This window comes from Neovison vison, chromosome 6 (genome assembly GCF_020171115.1).
Source record: "Neovison vison isolate M4711 chromosome 6, ASM_NN_V1, whole genome shotgun sequence".
Lineage (NCBI taxonomy): Eukaryota > Metazoa > Chordata > Mammalia > Carnivora > Mustelidae > Neogale > Neogale vison.
In genome coordinates, this window is record NC_058096.1 from 48,784,340 (window position 1) to 48,804,220 (window position 19,881).

The following is a 19,881-nucleotide window of genomic DNA, read 5'->3' on the forward strand; positions in this document are numbered from 1 at the left end:
CAACGCCGCCTTATCGCCCAAAAAGGCTTCCGGAATTCTTAGTAGCCTTAATTTTCCAGTTCTTTCCTTTTACACACTCGCAGGTTTGTTCTGTCTGGTAAACGCTATTAGAAACTCCTTGTTCACAAACTGATTCATCCCTATTCCCGGCACAGTACTTGAAGCGTAGGCGCCGAATAATGAATGAATGAGTTTGTGGAAAGAAGCCGGGGATAAAAGATTGTTTTTTTTCGAGACAGAACTAGGAGAATTACAGTGGTCGCAAAAAAAAAAAATCCCAAACTTGGACAAATGCCCACTTCCGACGGGCTCTCAGAGTCCAGAGCAGCAAGCCACGCCCCACCCACGAGCGACACACGGGAAACTCAAGCTTTCAGGAAAACCGGAAGTGCCTGGTCACGCCTTGCGCATGCGTGCTTCCGTTCGGCAACCACTGCCATACTCCGTCATCCAGTGAGAAAGCAGAGACTCCGGCCCACGCAGGCCCTAGAACAGTCAGCCCCCACCCGTGCCTCTGCCGCTGCGCATGCGTTATAGGTTGGCCTCTCGCTGAGAGGCGGAGCGAAAGGACAGTTTTTTTTCTTTCTTGTTCCCGCCCCTCTTCTTCCCCCACCTGCCACGTACTGGGCCCGAGATCTCGCTAGGCTTGGTGCGTCCGTGCGATTGGCCGGGGCCCGCGCGAGCCTGTTAGCGAGGTGCGGCGGCGCCGGCGGAGGGCACCGGAGTGGGCCGTGACCGCAGCCTCTCCACGACGCCCCAGAGCCGGGCGTCGGCCTCGCACCGGTCGGGTCAGAGGAGATCCGCGGGGAGGCGGCCGCGGCAGCCTCGGCAAGCGGGTATGGCTGCTGGGGACGGGGGTGCGGCCGCTCTCCCGACAAGGCTGGCCGGGAGACGAGGAAGCGCAGGCAGGGCCTCGCTCGAACCGGCGGGTACCGGGCGGGGGGGGGGGCGTGCGGAGGGGGCCGTGGGAAGGGTCTGGGGCCCGGGAGGGGCGTCGGGTGGGGGGAGGGGAAGCTGTGGAGGGGGAGGGGATGGGAATCCCGCTGGCCACGGTGGCAGGGAGGCGGGCCTCGGGGGTCTCTAGGGATTGTTTGGGCCAGCAAGTGCTCTCTCTCCGAGTCCGCCTGGTTCCATGGGGTTGGACTGCCAGATGGAGAGGAGAGGGGAGGTACTTTGTGAGGCCTGGGGCGGTCGAGCACTTAACCCCCCAGAGGAGGTTGAAGAATAGCGCCTGTTGGAATAAGTTTATTGGGGTCACCCGAGAGGAACCTTGTTCCTTAGCTGTGTCAGGGCTTAATCAAGCGCCAGCTGGAGGCCCAACCCAGTTTTATAGTGATGATGATAGCGAACTTTTAAGTTTACTACTAACTGTGCTAAGTATTTTAGATGCATGATAATCATCACAAAGATTCTTTAAATTTAGATATTCTTACTTTGCGTATGATGAAAGTGAGGCTTGGAGAGGTACTTGCCTAAGGTCACCGGGCTTGTAGAAATCTTTATTGTCTTAGTGGTCAGGCAGGATTTGTGGCTCCTCGGATTCTTTGGAACAGTCAAGGGTTGATTTTGCTTGAATATCTTAAAATTGCTACGCTGTGGAGGTGCCTAAGCAGGCCCCTCTGAATTCGAGCCGGATTCTACCCACAGGGAAAGTGGAACTGGAGGTTTGGCCACTGATCTTGGATTCTGGTTCAAGAGGCAGGATTTTTATGTCCCTTTGGTCAGGTCATTTTATTCCCAAGTGCTAAAAACAGGGTTCCTGTTGGAGGGTTTGGTAAATTAGTGGCTGTGTCATTTCTGGACTTCAGAGGGAGCCGGGTATGGACAAGATGGGAGAAGAAAATGCTGTAAGGATCTCACCAGCAGTCCTGGCAGCTAGTTGTTCATACCAGTCTCTACCTGGTGACTGGAGTTAGAGAAAAAGGGGACCTGAATTCTGTTACATAAGAAAATTGAGAATGGGATGTTCCCAGAAAGGAAAGATTTTTTGATGTCCTTAGTTTTGTGATGATGATATGCATGTCTTGAGGAGATGGCTGCACAAACTGGCTTATGAAAGAAGCCCTCGTTCCTGGCCACAAGGAGTTTGCAGTGCATGGGAAGCACCAAGGAATAAATGAATTTGCAGGCAAATGTGGCAAATATAAAGTAAAACAGACTAATGTTGTCAGATCCATTGGAATTGCATTGAACAACCCTCCCACCATCAAAAGGATGTACTATTCATTACATCAGATGTTGAAAGTTCTTTTAATTAGTATGTTTGTTGGGGGAGTCACTTCTAGTTACATAAAAGAGGTACAGTGTGTGAAGGGCTGCCTTAGGAACTGACCCTAACAGTATAACTTTTCTTCTCCCTATCCCTTATCAGAACTTTATTATTTCTCATTCATCTTTGGTTTGGGCAACAAAAACAAGTCTTTTAATACCTGCTATATGTCAGGCACTATTCTAGGTGCTTTTAAGAGTAGATAATGATACCTTGCTGAAGCTAAGCTGTGGTCCTTAGCTATGTTATTCCTGGTTTACATATCCTATGGATAGGATATGTAACATAACTTTGATTTACTGAAGTTCTTTATTTCTTTCAGACTGTAAGGTAAACAAGGTGGGAGTCTACCATTTTATTGAAGAGATTATACTTAGAGCTTAGCACATAGTAGGTATTAAGTAAATGTTTCCTGAATGAAGAGGGTAGTTTGGCTAACAGGTGTAGAGGTTCTTTCAATTAATCACAGTGTTTATGAGAAATCCATTGCGAGCATTGGCAGATAAATTATTCTGTTTTACATTAAGACAAGCTTAACATCCATATGTAGGAACACAATCCACTCTGTTCTGAACTGACCTAAGAGTGTTAGATTCAGTATTTAACGCCTCATTTTAAAATATATTATTAATATAAGCTCTAAAATAGGACAGTACAAATATATATATATATATATATACATATGGGAAGAGTAAGAAAAAAACAAGGGGAAGGACAAATCGTGAAGAGTATTTAACGTTAGGCTAAATAACGTTAGGACTTCATCCTGCTGAAAAAGTGAGTCTGAGGATATAGGCCTTCAAGTCTGACTTTGGGTCCTCACTAAATGGCAGAATTTTTAAAATCTGTTACAACAATTGGGAAGTTTATTTCCAGGCTGTCAGTATGTGATTCGTGGGTCAGTGCATTATGGAAAAAGAGTATTTATAAGATAAAAAGGAAAGAAAAATATTATTAATAAATATAATCTCTTCAGAATATGGCAAGGAGGACTAGAGACATTCATTTAAGGAATACTTGGAAGGACATAAATAGGGAATCTAATCATACATACCACTAAGGTTTGGGGAGGGGTGAGTTACAGAATATTAAGAGACAATAGTGCACGGTCTTATTAGAAAGTTCTGGAGGATGTCACTCATTTGCCTTTTCTCCTTAAGTTCCCCAAATAGGAAAACTAGAAAAAATACTAGTGGTCTTTTTTACTTTAGAGAGAAAAATTTGAGACTCTGTTTTAGTGTTCACACATGCTTTTCAGGGTTATCGTTTAGTTATAGGTTAATAGTGTGGAAGCCAGTATTTATTTGTCCTTCATGTAACAAAATTCAATGAGAACCATTACTAGGCACTGTTCTAGACTCAGGAATCCAATGAACAAAACCATTTACTTCTTTATTTTTTAGTAGGAAAGACAATGCAAAGTTAATAAATTCATAATGCCTGGTGGTGATAAGTGATTTGAAGAAAATTGTAGCAGGGTAAGAAAGTGAAAGAAGATCCATTTTAGTTTAGCTTTAGGTAGTCAGGACAAATCTCTAAGAAGTGACCATTTGATCAGAGATCTGAATCATATGGGAATTGTGAAAAAGACTTATGACAAAGGGAACAGCAAGTGCAAAGCCTTACATTGAGGATTTACTTAAAATATGGGTGCAGCAATGAAATCAGGGAGAAAATTAGGAAATGAGGTTAAATACTTGGCTAGGGGCCAAAGGCCAGATCATGACCTTGTAGACCTGTCCTTTACTAGAAGTGAGCTGTGACTCTATTGGGAGATTTTAAGCAGAGGTATGTTAGATTTTATTTAACAGGATTACTCTGATGTTGAGGATAGATTAAAAGTAGGCAAAGGTAAAAAGCAGGCAGACCACATAGGAGTCTTTTGCAGTAATGCATGCAAGAAATGATAGTGGCTTGGATCAAGTTGGTAGCGGTAGAGATACTGAAGGGATTGGAATGTAGAGATTTAAGAAGTGGTGGCAACCATATTTTTGGGTATTTCATGGACTTTTTGAAAAAAAATCGTGAACAGCTAGAAGGAAGAAATTGTTACTGAGATAGAGAATATTACAGGAGAAGCAGATTTTGGGGGGAAGATCAGGAATTTGTTTTTAGATATCTTAAGTTAGAAATCTAAATGGTAATGTGAGATAAGCAGGTATGTGGGTGAATGCTAAAAATTGTTTTTAGGCACAAAATAAACTTATCTCCAGACCGTTTTAACCTGGTAATACTGGAACAGTAAACCTCTTTTGAAGGCCAGAGTTTCTTAAAAGATTCTAATAGTAGATTTCCTTTTCAACTTTTTAAGATAAGTTTTTATAGCTGTTTAATCATCAAAACCATTTTATCAGTCTTTCCCTAGAATTGTATACCTACAACATCCTGGAGTCCATCATGAATGGACAGTTGGACCTAAGTGGGAAGCTAATCATCAAAGCTCAACTTGGGGAAGATATTCGACGAATTCCCATTCATAATGAAGATATTACTTATGATGAATTAGTGCTAATGATGCAGCGAGTTTTCAGAGGAAAACTCTTGAGTAATGATGAAGTTACAATAAAGTATAAAGATGAAGGTAAGATTAAAAGTCTGCGTATTACTTATGATTTTTTTGCCTATCTTTTGTTGAACTATCTCAATAAAAATTTTGTTCCCTTCTGTAGTAATTGAGTACCCACTTAATTTAATTGGATGTTCACGTAATTAATTATAATTCTTTAATAAGTTAAATAGCTATATGATTTATTATTAGAAATGGGGCTTTAAGTGATAGAACTTTCATGTATATTTTTACAAGCATTTTATTTTCTCTTTTGCTCATGCAATTCTGGCTTCCTTTTTTGCTTTTAAAACCACACTTTCACTCATCAGTAGGTACTGAATGAAAAAGACTTTCGTGGCCAACTAAGTGAGAAAGCTGGTTGAAACAGAAATGTGTTTCTTTACTGCAGCAACCTTTAGAATGTGTAATATGCTGGTGTACATTGTCAGTTTATAGTATGCAGTGTCCTAGATTCATTTGACCACAAAACAGTTTGTACAGCAGTGGGTTTTACATGACTGATGTTGCATCAAACACAACAGATCTTTATTTCATTTTTTTATACCTGTCTTCTTTGTAAACATCTTTGCTGAAAAATGGTGTTTAGGTGGTTACTGACTTCTTTCTTACCATTGAATTTAATTTCAGTCTGTTTCCCCTTGTTTTCAGTACTTGGCATTGCTACCTATACCATCTTTTTTTTTTTTTCCTTTAAAGATTTTTATTTATTTATTTGACAGAGAGAGCAAGGAGAGAGGCAGGCAGCCGCGGTGGGGAGGGGGGAAGCAGGCTCCCTGCTGAGCAGAGAGCCTGATGCGGGGCTCCATCCCAGGACCCTGAGATCATGACCTGAGCCAAAGGCAGACGCTTAACCCACTGAGCCACCTAGGCGCCCACCTATACCATCTTTTTAAAAATACTCATATTCCTAAACATCTCTGCCACTGCTGTCCTAATTTTCTTATCACTGACAACTGCTTTTCTGTGTCTCTGTGTGCTGGCTTAAAGTAATGCCAGCTGATGATAAGAGAAATCTCAAAATTTCAGTGGTTTAACACTCAGTGAATCATTTAGAGACCCAGATTGACAGAAACTCTGTTGTGTTCAACACATGGCTTATAAGTTCACCTTGAGCATTAACATCCAGCAGGCAGATGGAGGAAGACAGAGTGTAGGGGATTAGGTGGGGGGATTTTAGTCTCTAGGCCTTAAGGTAATGTATGTCATTTCTCCTCACATCACATTGGCCAGACCCCAGTCATGTGGCTCTGCTGAGATCTCAGTGGCTAGGGGTATGTCCCTGGTTGGCCTACTTTCCAACAACCTACACTGTGGAAGGAGAGTATAAATCACTGATGATCAGCTAAGTTGGCCATTTAACTACAGGTGTAATTCTTTTTTTTTATAAAGTATGATCTAATATTACCCAAACCTAATTTTGAGAGTTATCTGTTTTAAAGGACAGTAAAGGAGACAATTTCTTCCTGTTTTCTTCCCTAGTATAATCTCATCTATTAACAATACATTGATTTTCATTTCTAACTTGAAAATGTGTGCCTTAATTTACTTCATACTTGGTATAACTTAAACTGACTTCATTATTTATCTGGCTTTCTCTTAACTCCCTTATTTTTGTTTAGGGCAGGGGTTGCCAAACTTTTCTTTAAAAAATCAGATAAAATCTTAGCATTGTGGTCATTTAAGGCCAGTATTTCACCTATTTAAAACCTTTTAAAAAATGTAAAAACCATGCTTAGTTCACAGTCCTATAAAGAAGAATTTTGACCATCGGTCTCAATTTGTGGACCCCTTGCTTAGAGTATCCTCATTGTTGAAAGAATATTCTCCACATCCAGTTACCACATTGAATTTCTTTTTCAGGGTGTTTCTAAGTGTTTTAAATTGTACAAATTTGTATTCCAGAAACTCTTGGGTACTAGGGTGGAGGACTGGCTTAGGTAAAGTTTTTGCTATCATGTATATTCTATTTCTGTTGTGAGTTTCAGAAAATAAGATAGTTAGAGAAGGTTTCCTTTTATATATATACTTTATTAAAAATATGTTTAGAATCCCTGAAGTTGAACATGAGATACGTTATAAGAAATGGGTCTGGTTATAAAGATCTAAAAACAATGATAAAATTCTCAGTTACGCCATTTGTTGCCACTTTTGTTTAAAATAAATCTGTAATCAGTGTTAAAATTGGTGTAGCAGAGCATCCTTGGAGCAGCCTCCCAGGACAGAACTGACATCCTCAAGCCCCCAACTTACCTATGTCTGTGAAGACACCTGGCACAGGACTCTGATTAGCTCCTTGCCTGTGGCTGCTTTTCTGTTCTTGTTCTCTCTAGAGAACATTTTCCTCCAGGCCCTTTGAAATCTTTTGAGACAGGCAGCTGATTATAATACTCTTTTTTTTTTTTAAAGATTTTATTTATTTCCTTGAGAGAGAGAGAGAGAGAGCAAGCGCGCATGAGAGGGAGAAGCAGAATCCCTGCTGAGCAGGGAGCCCAATGTGGGACTCAATCCCAGACTCCAGGATCATGACCTGAGCTGAAGGCAGTTACTTAACCAACGGAGCCACCCAGGCGCCCGTTGAGATCTAGGAGATTACAGAATCTTGTGTATAACATGAATATTTTTTTCTAGGGAGAGTTCATAGTTTTCATCTTAGTATCAAAATGGTCAGTGATCCTTTTAGTTACTATTATAATAGCTTCCCCTCCCTTTATATTAGTGGTGTTTTCTTGTACTTAGGATTAAAATTTGAACCTTAAGAATCTGTATTTCTTTAACTTTTGGTAAATATATTTAAATTCTTTGGAACAAAGATTTTAGTCTACACCAGTAATCTGTTATTTTGCTATCATGAATATCCTGGTGACTTGTAAAAGATGACTTAATATATTAATCTTTATGTTTTGGCTCTTCTTATGGGGATATGATAAATAACTTTGCTATAAAAGTAATAAGCAAAATTGATATGGTATTCTTTTGAACAAGTGCATCTTACCTAGATCATTTAGTGTTTATTTAAAGTTTTTATGGTAGATTCTAATTATGCTCTGTAATCTTCATTTAGATTCTAATTTAATGTATACCTTGGTTTATACTGACACAAATCTGAAACTTTTTTTAAATTCCAGATGGAGATCTTATAACAATTTTTGATAGTTCTGACCTTTCTTTTGCAATTCAATGTAGTAGAATACTGAAACTGACATTATTTGGTAAGTGGTAAACCTTCTAATAAATTTACTGTATTGTCCATTGTATTTTTATTGAAGTCTTTTTAGCTTTTCTCCTTTTGTTTTTATTTTTTTAAAAGACTTTATTTATTTGAGAGAGAGAGAGAGATAGCACAAGTGGTTGGGAGGGCCAGAGGATTGGGAGAAGCAGACTCCGCAATGAGTAGGGATCCTGATAGAGGATACTCTGGACTCAGGGATCATTACTTGAGCTGAAGGCAGACACTTAACTGGCTGAGACATGCAAGCACCCAGATTTACTCCTTTTAAAGACTCAGAATTAAGTGATAACTTTTTCAGTTATATCTGAAATTTTGAATTATTAGGCCTAACTATATATTTGACGATTAATAGAAGATTTGAAGAGTAATAGAAAGTAGGTATGTTTAAATTCTCCCATCGGCTCAGTACCATATGTAGCAGCGGATGCCACTTATAGAAGTATTTACAGGTTTGAAAATAATACAGGGTTAAAACTATATTTATTAAGTTTTAGTTTTATTAAGTTTATTCATTTTATTATTAAGTTCTTAGTATAGATAATTACCTTTTATAACATGTTTTTACTTCTCAGGACTTAACATATAGGGCTCATACTGTACACAGTATTTTTTCAGGAGTACTTAAAGAGTAAATTATAAGTAGTTTTGATAAAAATGAATATAAGATTAATTATAATCTTAATATTTTGTTTTCTTATTGACATTAACAAATTTGTGAGGTGTAACTTTTTTTTTAAAGATTTTATTTATTTATTTGACAGACAGAGATCACAAGTAGGCAGAGAGGCAGGCAAAGAGAGAGAGAGGAGGGAGCAGGCTCCCTGCCGAGCAGAGAGCCTGATGTGGGGCTCGATCCCAGGACCCTGGGATCATGACCCGAGCCGAAGGCAGAGGCTTTAACACACTGAGCAACCCAGGTGCCCCTGAGGGTAACTCTTAAGGGGATAAAATATTGAAATGATTACAGAGTTAAAGTGGTAGTATGATTATGTGAAAAATAAAATCGAGGCTTTTTTCCTGGATGTTTTGTTTAAATTTTTGAAAAGTTACATGGCACTGAACCTTATAGTTCCATGGAACATGATGTTGGCCAGTTGGTTTAATTTGTATTTATTTCATCTCCATCTAGGAAGGCTGAATGTGATTCAGATTTTAAAATGCTAATAAAAAAATTAAAACTGCGTAAAAAATTTTTTTAGATAAAAGGTATCATTTTACAATATTGGGTCTGAGGTAGTTACCCACTGTTGCCTGGCTATCAGGAAGGTTTGATAAACTGAAAACCTTCCTTCCAGAAATACTGAGGACATGCTAGATCAACTATTACAAATGTGTTTTTTGAAGTGTATACTTGACTTGATTGAGAGAGTTAAGAGAAATGTCGAGGGGCCAAAAGATAGATGGAATTAAAAACCAGGACGAGAAGGACCCAAGAGCTGAGACTTGGTGCACTTTTGGTCGTGATGGTCAAGGTTTTATTCTGCATAATCTAAGGACTAATGATTTGGTGTTTACATGGTAGAGACCTTGGGTCCTAGACCCTCAGTGAACTATACTCTAAAAGTTGTAAAAGAAAAATACCTCCTCATTGATACAGGAAATGTCAAGGAATTGATACCAGAAACTCTCGTACCCTAGCGCTGTTGGGTTTGTGAAGTATCCCTTAAGGATTTCTAACTGTGTTCCCTAGGTCCTGGGTTTAAGTTTAAACTATCTGCATAGTTTTGAGAACTTGCAAGCCCATATACTACCATTAAAAAAAACAAAACCAAAAACAAAACCAAAACAAAAACAGTAAGAAGCAAAGGCAGAAGTCTCTTAAAAGGAGTATGTTCTCAATCCAAGTCACAGGCTTCTAGACAGGATCCTGTTGATAAATACAAGAGTTCAAGTAAGACATGTGAAACAGTCCATGTAAGCAAGAAACAATGGCCACAGCTAGTAGTAGGAGGAGACTAAGAAATTTAGTTAATAGAAATGTTCATATATAAAATATGGACTAAAAGTTGAGATGTAAAAGAAAAAAGAAGTGTAAGAACAAGGCACTATGTAAAAGGAATAAACATTTTATTTTTTTTAAAGATTATTATTTATATTTTTTAAAGATTATTTATTTATTTATTTGACAGCGAGAGATTTATTTGACAAGTAGGCAGAGAGGCAGTCAGAGAGAGAGGAGGAAGCAGGCTCCCTGCTGAGCAGAGAGCCCAATGTGGGGCTTGATCCCAGGACCCTGAGATCATGACCTGAGCCGAAGGCAGAGTCTTTAACCCACTGAGCCACCCAGGCGCCCCAATAAACAGATTTTAAAAACAAATCAAGGTAACTTTTGGAAATGAAAAAAATAATCATTAAAATTAAATACAAAGTGGGGAGGTAGAACAACAGAGATTAGTCACAGTTGAAGAGAGAATTAGTGAACTGGAAGGTAGTCGAAAAAAGTTACAGAATCAAGCACAAAAACAGAGATGAAGAATATGAGAGAATTTGAGAATGAGAAAGTCCAGCCTTTTCGCATTAAGACTTTAAAGAAGGAGAAATGGGGAGTGGAAATATTTCAGGAGGTAATGGCTAAAGAAATTTTTAGAACTATATAAAAGAAGTAAACTATCAGATTCAGGAGGCACAGTGAGTCCTGAGCAGGATAAGTAAAAATAAAACTCCACTGGACATACTATCACAAAACTGGGCAGTATGTTAGGCAAAAAGATCTTAAAAAGTAGCCTGAGAGAATAAGACTGATCACCTACCAAGCAATTAGACTGTTGGTAGACATCTTCATAGTAATAATTGGAGCTAGAGACTGTAAAGTAACAATTTTCAGACTGCTAAGAAAAATAAAGAACTGGAAAAGTAGATGTCTATAGTCTGGTAAGCTTGAGGAATAAGGGAAGATAAAAACATTTTCTGGGCTCCTGGGTGGCTGAGTTGGTTAAACGACTGACTTGATTTTGGCTCAGGTCAGGAGATCCAGCCTTGCATTGGGCTCTTTACTGGGTGTAGAGTCTGCTTAAGATTCTCTCTCTCCCTTCCCTCCCCCCATACTCATGTGCTCTCTCTCAAAAAAATAAAAATAAAAATCTTAAATAAATGCTGAGAATTTGCTACTCGTGGGCCCTGTTAAAAGAATTTTTTAAAATAGTTCTTCAGCAAGAGGGAAACTGAGTCCAGAAGAATGGTGAAACATGCAAGATAGTGTGAGCACATAAACTCATTAATACATAAATTTAAATGAGCACTGATTATAAAAAGAAAATTAATAGTTTTAGGAATATAAAAACAAGATGGGACAAAAATGCTGATTATATGCAAGACAGGAGGGGATGGTAGGAATTAAAATATTTTAAAATTGTTTGGGAAGTAGATACTAATTAGATTTTTAAAAATTGAAGTATACATGTCTGAAATGTAAGAGTGATTCAAGAAAGACTAGAAATAACCAGTAGGAGGAAAAGGAGGAAAGAATACCTGGTTGGTTCAGTAGATGATGAGAAAAATAAGCAGGGAGAAAACTTGATAAGTAGAAAGCATGAAATACTAACAATACATATAAATGGACAAAATGTGCATGCCAAAAGATAGACTCTGCCTGAAGTTAAACAAAATTTAGTTACATGCTGATTATAACTGGGTGATTGACATTAAAGAGGGCATGTGATATGAACCCTGGGTATTATATGCAGTTGATCAGTTACTGAACACTACATCTGAAACTAATGATGCACTATATGTTGGCTAATTGAATTTTAGTTAAAAAAACACAGTAAAATATTATGCAGAGTTTGAAAGCAGAGGGCTAAAAAATACACTAGACAAACTCAAGGCTAGTGGGTAATAATAGAATGGACTCTAAGTGAAAAATTCATTAGTAGTAGTCACTTACAATGATAAAAAGTACAATTCACTGGGAATATATAACAATTCTGAACACTAACACAGCATAGCCTTAGATTTTTCCCTAGGGAAAAATAAATTCACAATCATGGGAGAGCTTTTATGCTCTTTTCTTAGAAACCGGTAGATCAGGAAGGGTCCAAATTAGTCAGGATACAGAAAATTCGAACAAATCAAATACAGGCTTGGTCTTACGCATCTAGCAATCAGGGAGTGTAATTTTTTTTTAGTACATGTGAGCATTTATAAAAGTTGATCATGTAGTGGTTTTTCCAACAAATTTCAATAAATACCAGAGAAGAGATATTTATTCTCTGATTATATTCTAGAGATTATATTCTTTGGCCTCATTAGAAATCACGGGACAAAAATAACACGAATTATGGGACTTTTTAAGATAAAAATATGCTTTTAAGTAACAAGTCAAAGAAGAAATTATTATTGGAATTAGAAGTAATTAGTTATTTTAGAGTGTGCAAAGGTAAACTTGAAGGGATATTTGTAACATTCAATACAAGAAGGACAAATAAGTTGGAAGAAATAATAAAGAGCAGAAGTGAGCTAGAAGTTGGGGAATTGATAGGACCAATAATTTTGAGAGGATACAAAGTAGCAAACCTCTTTTAAGATTAAAGTTAAAAAGAGAGAAGGCACAAATAAACAATATGAGGGATGAAAAGGGGCATACTACAAATTGCAGTGAGGGAGAATGAACACCATGAACAATGGGATGTCTCAGTAAAAGTATTTGGAAAGGATTTATCATAGCTTGGGTTTATGTTACATGATTTTGGATAAGGTTCAAGGAAGTGCAACTTGCCCTAGATTGTATGTTCTTGGGAGGTGGGGATGGTCCTATGATTGGGTATCTTACTAAGTCTTATGCGGAAGGTGGAGGAATTAATTGAGGGTTAAGCTTCAATTGGTAAAACAGCAGCAGTCACTCACTTTAGCCAGGGGAATGTTGGTCATTTTTGTGGTTTGGTCATTGCTCTTGTTTTGTCTGAGTTCTCATGTGATTATGCAGTGGCTCTGTTCTTGTCTTCATCTATCACAGTCACAGAGTGATCTTTTCTGACTTGTTGGTATTCTTTGAAATTGTTCATGTTCACTAAGAGAACACCGCAGCGTACTTGTGAGTGCCCGCCAGGCCAGCTTCTGGCAGCACTTAGGGCTGTCTTACAAGACTAGGCCAGTTCCTGCTTGTCAAGAGTGCTTTTCTCCCTTTTAGATATTAGAGAAAACCCAGTAGTTCCCTAAACAAGTAATTGATGTAGGTAGGAGATTGTATTGAACTTCCTCATAATTATATAGAGAGTACATAAAATAGGGTTGTCTTCAGAAAACTTACATTGATGGTTTGATGTTTGCAACTTACCTAACGAAGAATCCTGGAACTTTTATTTTCAAATGGATTTCCTTTTTTAATTTGTTGCCTTGGGAATTTGTATATATGTATACTGGCAATGCATAAAGCCTTTTAGTTAAGTTTAATTTTGGACTCCTGTCTTGAAGCTTGCACTCAGAGCCTTGTCTTACCTTTTTTTTTTAAAGTAAACTTAGTGGTGATTGTCTTTGTTGCTGGATAAAGGATTTCTTTTTCTTTTTTTCTTTTTAAAAAGATTTTATTTATTTATTTGACAGAAATCATAAGTAGGCAGAGAGGCAGGCAGAGAAGGGGGAAGCAATCTCCCCGATGAGCAGAGAGCCTGATGCGGGGCTCGATCCCAGGACCCTAAGATCATGACCTGGGCCAAAGACAGAGGCTTTACCCACTGAGTTACCCAAGTGCCCCTGGATGAAGGATTTCTTTTATTTTATTCCTTTTTAAAATAATTTTAAGTCCGCTGAAAGTCATTTCAACCAACTGAGGTAATGTTGCCTTCATTTAAAAAAGAAAAAACAACCGGGGCACCTGGGTGGCTCAGTGGGTTAAGCGTCTGCCTTCGGCTCAGGTCATGATCCCAGGGTTCTGGGATCGAGCCCCGCATTGGGCTCCCTGCTCAGCAGGAAGCTTGCTTCTCCCTTTCCCACACCCCCTGCTTGTGTTCCCTCTCTCGCTGTGTCTCTTTCTATCAAATAAATAAATAAAATCTTTAAAAAAAAACCCCAAACCAATGATAATTAAATAATTTCTGACTTTTTGTGGTTTATATACTGCTTTTAGAAGTAACTACTGTGAAGGACATTGGTGATTTGGATTCATGAAGTCTGCATTTTTTTAAAAATAGGTTACTTTTTAGGTCAGTTATTTTAGGTGCTATTTTTTTCCTTTTTTTAGGTCAAAAATAGGCAAGAGGGATGACAGATCTATCAGTCATGTTGCATCTTTCAACATATATGTATAGAATAAGGTGTTTAGGTGTTTATAATATTACTTCAAGAATACAGAAGTGTAGTGTGGGAGAAAAATGAGCTTTTGAAGGTACATAATTTCTGCTAAAAATACATTAAAAACTTAAATTAGTTTATTGTAGTTTATCCTAATAGAACTTTTTTTTTAACCAGTATGATCATGGGCCATAGATGTGCATCAACAAAGACTGGTGAATATTTATTTTTTCCAAAAAGTAAATTATCAATAATAAATCCTTAAAAAGAGTTATCATTTAAATGACATCATTAGGTGTCTTGTTTGATTTTGTTTTACTTTTTAAAGAAATTACATTTATTTTTCCTTATTGCTTTAATTGTGTTGATAGATTATTTTAAGAACATTGCCCAATTTTAAGCAAATTAATGCTTTTGTTCCAGTTAATGGCCAACCAAGACCCCTTGAATCGAGTCAAGTAAAATATCTTCGTCGAGAGCTGATAGAACTGCGAAATAAAGTGAATCGCTTGTTGGATAGCTTGGAACCACCTGGAGAACCTGGACCTTCCACCAGTATTCCTGAAAATGGTAGACTGTGAATCCCTTTTATTCTCCTTCTGTCTTTTAAAAAAAAAATTGGCTTATTTTGATTCTAATAAAGTTTATAGTATTATATAAGTTTCAGGTGTACAATATAGTGATTCAACAATTCCATACATCATCCAGTGCTCATCATGACAAGGACACTCCTTAATCTCCAACAACTGTTTAACCCATCTCCCCTTTGGTAACCATCAGTTTTCTATAGTTAAAATTTTTGTTTCTTTTTTTTTTTTTTTCCTTTGCTCATTTGTGTTCTTTCTTAAATTCTACGTATGAGTGAAATCATATGGTATTTATCTTTCTTTGACTTTTTCTGCCTAACATTATTCTCTGTAAACTCACATTTTGTTTGCAGATTTTTTTTTTTTTTTTTTTACTTTTTAAGTAGGAGTAGGTTGGCACCCCTGATGTTACCTTTTCTTATTCTTACCTCTATGTTAGGAGATTTTATTTTGCAAATTTTTGGATCTCATCATAGACCTACTAGAGGGCAGGGCCTAGGAATCCCATTTTTAAAGTGCTATCTGGTTGATTCCTTATAGCTAGTCTTAAACCCCTGGATTTAGGGCACCTGGGTGGCTCAGTGGGTTAAGTCTCTGCCTTCGGCTCAGGTCATCTTAGGGTCCTGGGATCGAGCCCCACATCGGGAATCTCTGCTCAGCAGGGAGCCTGCCCCCACCACTGCCTCTCTGCCTACATATGATCTCTGTCAAATAAATAAAAAATCTTAAAAAAAAAAACCAACAACCCTGGGTTTATGAATAGGTCAGTTTTCAAACACCTTTGACTCTTGAACTGTTTCTGTTGTAATAATCAATGCATCTTAGGAATTGCAATCATTTCATGAGTTTATGGGGCATATGAAGTAGTTTTATTTATTTTTTTTTGAAGTAGTTTTAAGTAAATAATTTAAGATCACTACATTCAAATGGTATATTGTAAAGTTTATCTTTTTTTTTTTTTTTTTTTTAAATATTTTGTTTATTTAACAGACAGAGATCACATGTAGGCAGAGAGAAGGGGGGAAGCAGGCTCCCTGCCAGAGCAGAGAGCCCGATGCTGGGCTTGATCCCAAGACCCTGAGATCATGACCTGAGCCAAAGGCAGAGGCTTAACCCACTGAGCCACCCAGGTACCCCTATAAAGTTTATCTTAAATGTAATTTCTAATCATATGCAAAGATAAACTTTTTTTCCCCCATTTTACAGACATGTACTGTTTATATTAAAGCAAGATTTATTGACAAATTTGGAACTGACAATGTTTTTGGACCAAATATATTTAACAGTATAGACTGGAGTTTATGTATTAGGACTTGAAAGTAGATTAAAAAAAAAAAAACTGCTTTCTTCAACTTTTTAAATTAATTTATTTTTTAAAAAAGATTTATTTATTTGACAGAGAAAGAGACAGTGGAGAGAAGGAATACAAGTAGAGGGGAGTGGGAGAGGGAGAAGCAGACTTTGCTGAGCAGGGAGCCCGACACGGGGCTCAATCTCAGGACCCTGGGATCATGACCTGAGCTAAGGGCAGACGCTTAATGACTGAGCCACCCAGGAGTGTCCCCCACCCCCATTTCTAAAATATTTTATTTGTCAGAGAGAGAGTGCACACACAAGCAGAGGGGGACAGACAGAGAGAGAAGCAGGCTCCCCACCGAGCAAGGCTCCTGACTCAAACCCATGACCTGAGCTGAAGGCAGATGCTTAACTGAGCCACCCAGGCGTCCCAAGCTTTCTTCAATTTTTAATATTCTTAGATGCTGCACTTAAAAATCTCCTGTGTTTTTGTCTTTTTTAAATTTTGTGTCTGCATTTAAATTATATGCTTAAAATATTATGAAATAGTGATTTTTAAATAGAGTCTGGATGACTGTATATAAGGGGCTTAATAGAAGATGATTTTGTGGGAAAGTAGCATTTTATAATCACTTGCAGCCATTAGATTCTTAGAGATTGTATTTTTGGCTCCATTTAAATTTTGGAGTTTTCTTAGTTTAGGTATATTGTAAATAAAGCTGCATTTTCTATAATTTTATTCTTCCTCTCTCCCTCCAGCTATGTGAAGTTTTACTAATAGTAGATTCTCAATAAATTTTTAGTGATTAGTAATTTCTCCTTCCACCTCTGTATTTCAGAACATATTGGAGATGTGCTGGAATTCTATAATAAAACCTATGTGGCCTTTTTAATCATGAAACTTTTTATATTTTAGATTAAAGCAAATGGCCTGACAAAAAGCTCCAGAAAAAAAGGTCAAGAATCTGAAGAAAACTTTTGACCATTTTGTCAGAAGAATTCATAGTTGCTGACACAACAGCATTTGCGGATAATTTCAGGGGATTTAAGCATCTGTAGAATGTTACGAAACTTAGATGAAAATTCAAGTGTAGCCAGTACTGTGCAGAAATTACCTGTAGTAGCCTGTGTTCTGCTATAAGGGATAGAATTATAAGCTTTTAGGTTTGGTGAAGCAACTTTTCTGTTCTCACATATTTCTTACCAGTATATTTACTACTTCTCTTTATTAACCCTTTATTTTCATATGTTTTATTATTAACTTTTCACCTATGTTAATGTAAAAGATGTTAAAACTGGTTTCCTCTCAGCATTTTGTAAATTATACCACATACAGTTTCTGTGTCTGGCCTCCTTTCTTGTCAGGGTATCCTGTTGTAGTTATCTAATGAGTGAGTAATACATTCTGTGCTTTAATTTTACAGATGGTTGTCATTTATTTTTTGTTTGCTCTTCTGTGCTTAGGAAGATCATTTACCTTTTGACCATCTACTGCCTTCTTTGAAGCTTCTAAGCTTTTAGAACATATCCTGACTTAACAATCAGGAAAATAGTGTTGAATAAACCAGAAAAATCCTACACCAGAAACTGCAAGTCTGGTCTAGAAAACATTGTTGCCAATCAGTTGTCAGTATTCTTTAGAACAATGTGGCTTGCCCTTACCCAGAAATATGTGGTTCTTCAATGGTCTTCCTCCCATGTTCTTCAGTGGTCTACCTCTGCAGGTTTTTGGGTATTTGCTTCCTCTCTGAGGATCATGATGTAGGCTGCCTTGGATACTGGATTGACCTATTGCAGTAGCTATAGCAGCAGATGGGCTAGTAGGAGCTACTAGTAGGTTAGTGTGCCTCTAGTATTGTGTTTCCTGATGGATTTAATTTGTAGTAAGTGGAAGGGTACACAGGTAGTGGAAGGAAGTAGTGTGAGAGGGGATAGCTTACAGATTGGTGTGATATGCTTTTGGCATGTAGCCTTGGAATTAGGAATTAGGAAGAAAATTGGTGAGGAAGATGAATAACTTATTTTAAAGGAGTACTTACTAGAAGTTTTCTTCCAGCAGTGGAAGAAATATTAGTGTAACCAGCGAAATGATAGGAATGAATATGAGCTACAAGCCCATGTGTGCTTATATTCTACTTGGTACTTAACAGTTTTTCAAACAAGATAAATTTTGTCTTGATCATAGAGATAATAACTGATGTTCATACTTGTGTGATAACAGAAGAAAATTGATAATTACTGAGTAAATGGTTAGCAATATTCCTCTTTGTTTACTTATTTTATTTTATTTTTATTTTATTTTATTTTTTTTCCCAATTTATTTATTTTCAGAAAAACAGTATTCATTATTTTTTCACCACACCCAGTGCTCCATGCAAGCTGTGCCCTCTATAATACCCACCACCTGGTACCCCAACCTCCCACCCCCCCGCCACTTCAAACCCCTCAGACTGTTTTTCAGAGTCCATAGTCTCTCATGGTTCACCTCCCCTTCCAATTTACCCAAATTCCCTACTACTCTCTAACACCCCTTGTCTTCTTTGATACCTTTTTAAAAAAGTTTTTGTTACCTTTTTGGTTTCAGGTTCCTATCTATATATTGTGGGTTTACTTGAATCCCTTACCTTTCACAATGTAGTTGTACAGATGCATGTTGAGTACTTTAGTATCCTTAGAAGAAAAACATGGTTTTAAATTTATCATGCTCATGTTTAAATTATTTTTCTTTTTCTTTCTTTTTTTTTAAATTATTTTTCTATTTAAAAAAAATAATTCATTATGGAAAGATACGCAAAAGTAGACATAGTACTCTAATGAATCTTGAGAACCCACCCCCAACTTCAGTAATTATCAATTCATAGTATCCGTCATCTAGACTCCCATACATTTCCGCCCCTATTATTTTGAGCAAGTCTCAGACATACCATTTCAACTGTAAAGTATTTTAAGGAGATGTAGCAAATTAAAAGGATGTGTTTAATGTATTGATGGGCTTGAGGTTTCCATGTAATTAATAATGAACAAATAGACAAGTAGAAATAAAACATAAGAGTTCATTTCATAACTTCATTTAAGCTTCTTTATCCTTTTGCAAATTTAAGCATTAGTGTTCAGTATATATCTGATTGTAGGATATATGTAGGTCATGGGCTCCAAAAGAAGGGGCAAAATGTTTTTCTCTGTTATGGAGCTTGTATTTTTTTTTTCCTCACCTAATAATTCTTAGGGAAGGAGAAAAAATTTTTTTGAAAAAACTGGTTTTTAAAATATCTTTTTGATCCTTCTTTCTGATTTTAAAAATCCAAGTATAAAGAGGAAAGTAAAATGAACAATTATGCTATATTCAGAGATACTTTTGAACATTTCGGACTGTATACACATATATTTTTCCCTATTTTGTATTTTTTTTAGGCTTCCCTAAGTATAGATAAAATGGAAACAAATTTTTGTTTATTCCTCTCATAGATACTGTGGATGGTAGGGATGAAAAGCCTGCTGCTTCTGATTCTTCTGGAAAACAGTCTACTCAGGTTATGGCAGCAAGTATGTCAGCTTTTGATCCTTTAAAAAACCAAGATGAAATCAACAAAAATGTCATGTCAGCGTTTGGCTTAACAGATGATCAAGTTTCAGGTAAGTTAGTTCCTCCTTCCCATCCTTCATTCCCTCTCTCCTTCCTTCCATCTCCTTTCCTTCTGTAATAGGA

At 37.3% G+C, this 19,881-nt stretch overlaps 1 protein-coding gene across 6 annotated transcripts in view; it reads left to right on the top strand.

The window, feature by feature from the left end:
• Window positions 1-620: 620 nt before the first annotated feature.
• TFG (trafficking from ER to golgi regulator) overlaps window positions 621-19,881 on the top strand; it is a 33,188-nt gene continuing 13,927 nt past the window's right edge. For 4 of the 6 annotated variants that reach the window (XM_044251258.1, XM_044251260.1, XM_044251262.1 and 1 more), the window contains exons 1-5: window positions 621-836; window positions 4,624-4,850; window positions 7,964-8,047; window positions 14,716-14,862; window positions 19,641-19,808. In XM_044251258.1, coding sequence (XP_044107193.1) covers window positions 4,667-4,850; window positions 7,964-8,047; window positions 14,716-14,862; window positions 19,641-19,808 — 583 coding nt within the window. In that variant the 5' untranslated portion in view covers window positions 621-836; window positions 4,624-4,666. The remainder of the gene's footprint in view (window positions 837-4,623; window positions 4,851-7,963; window positions 8,048-14,715; window positions 14,863-19,640; window positions 19,809-19,881) is intronic. The other 2 variants (XM_044251257.1, XM_044251259.1) reach the window with 1 other exon arrangement.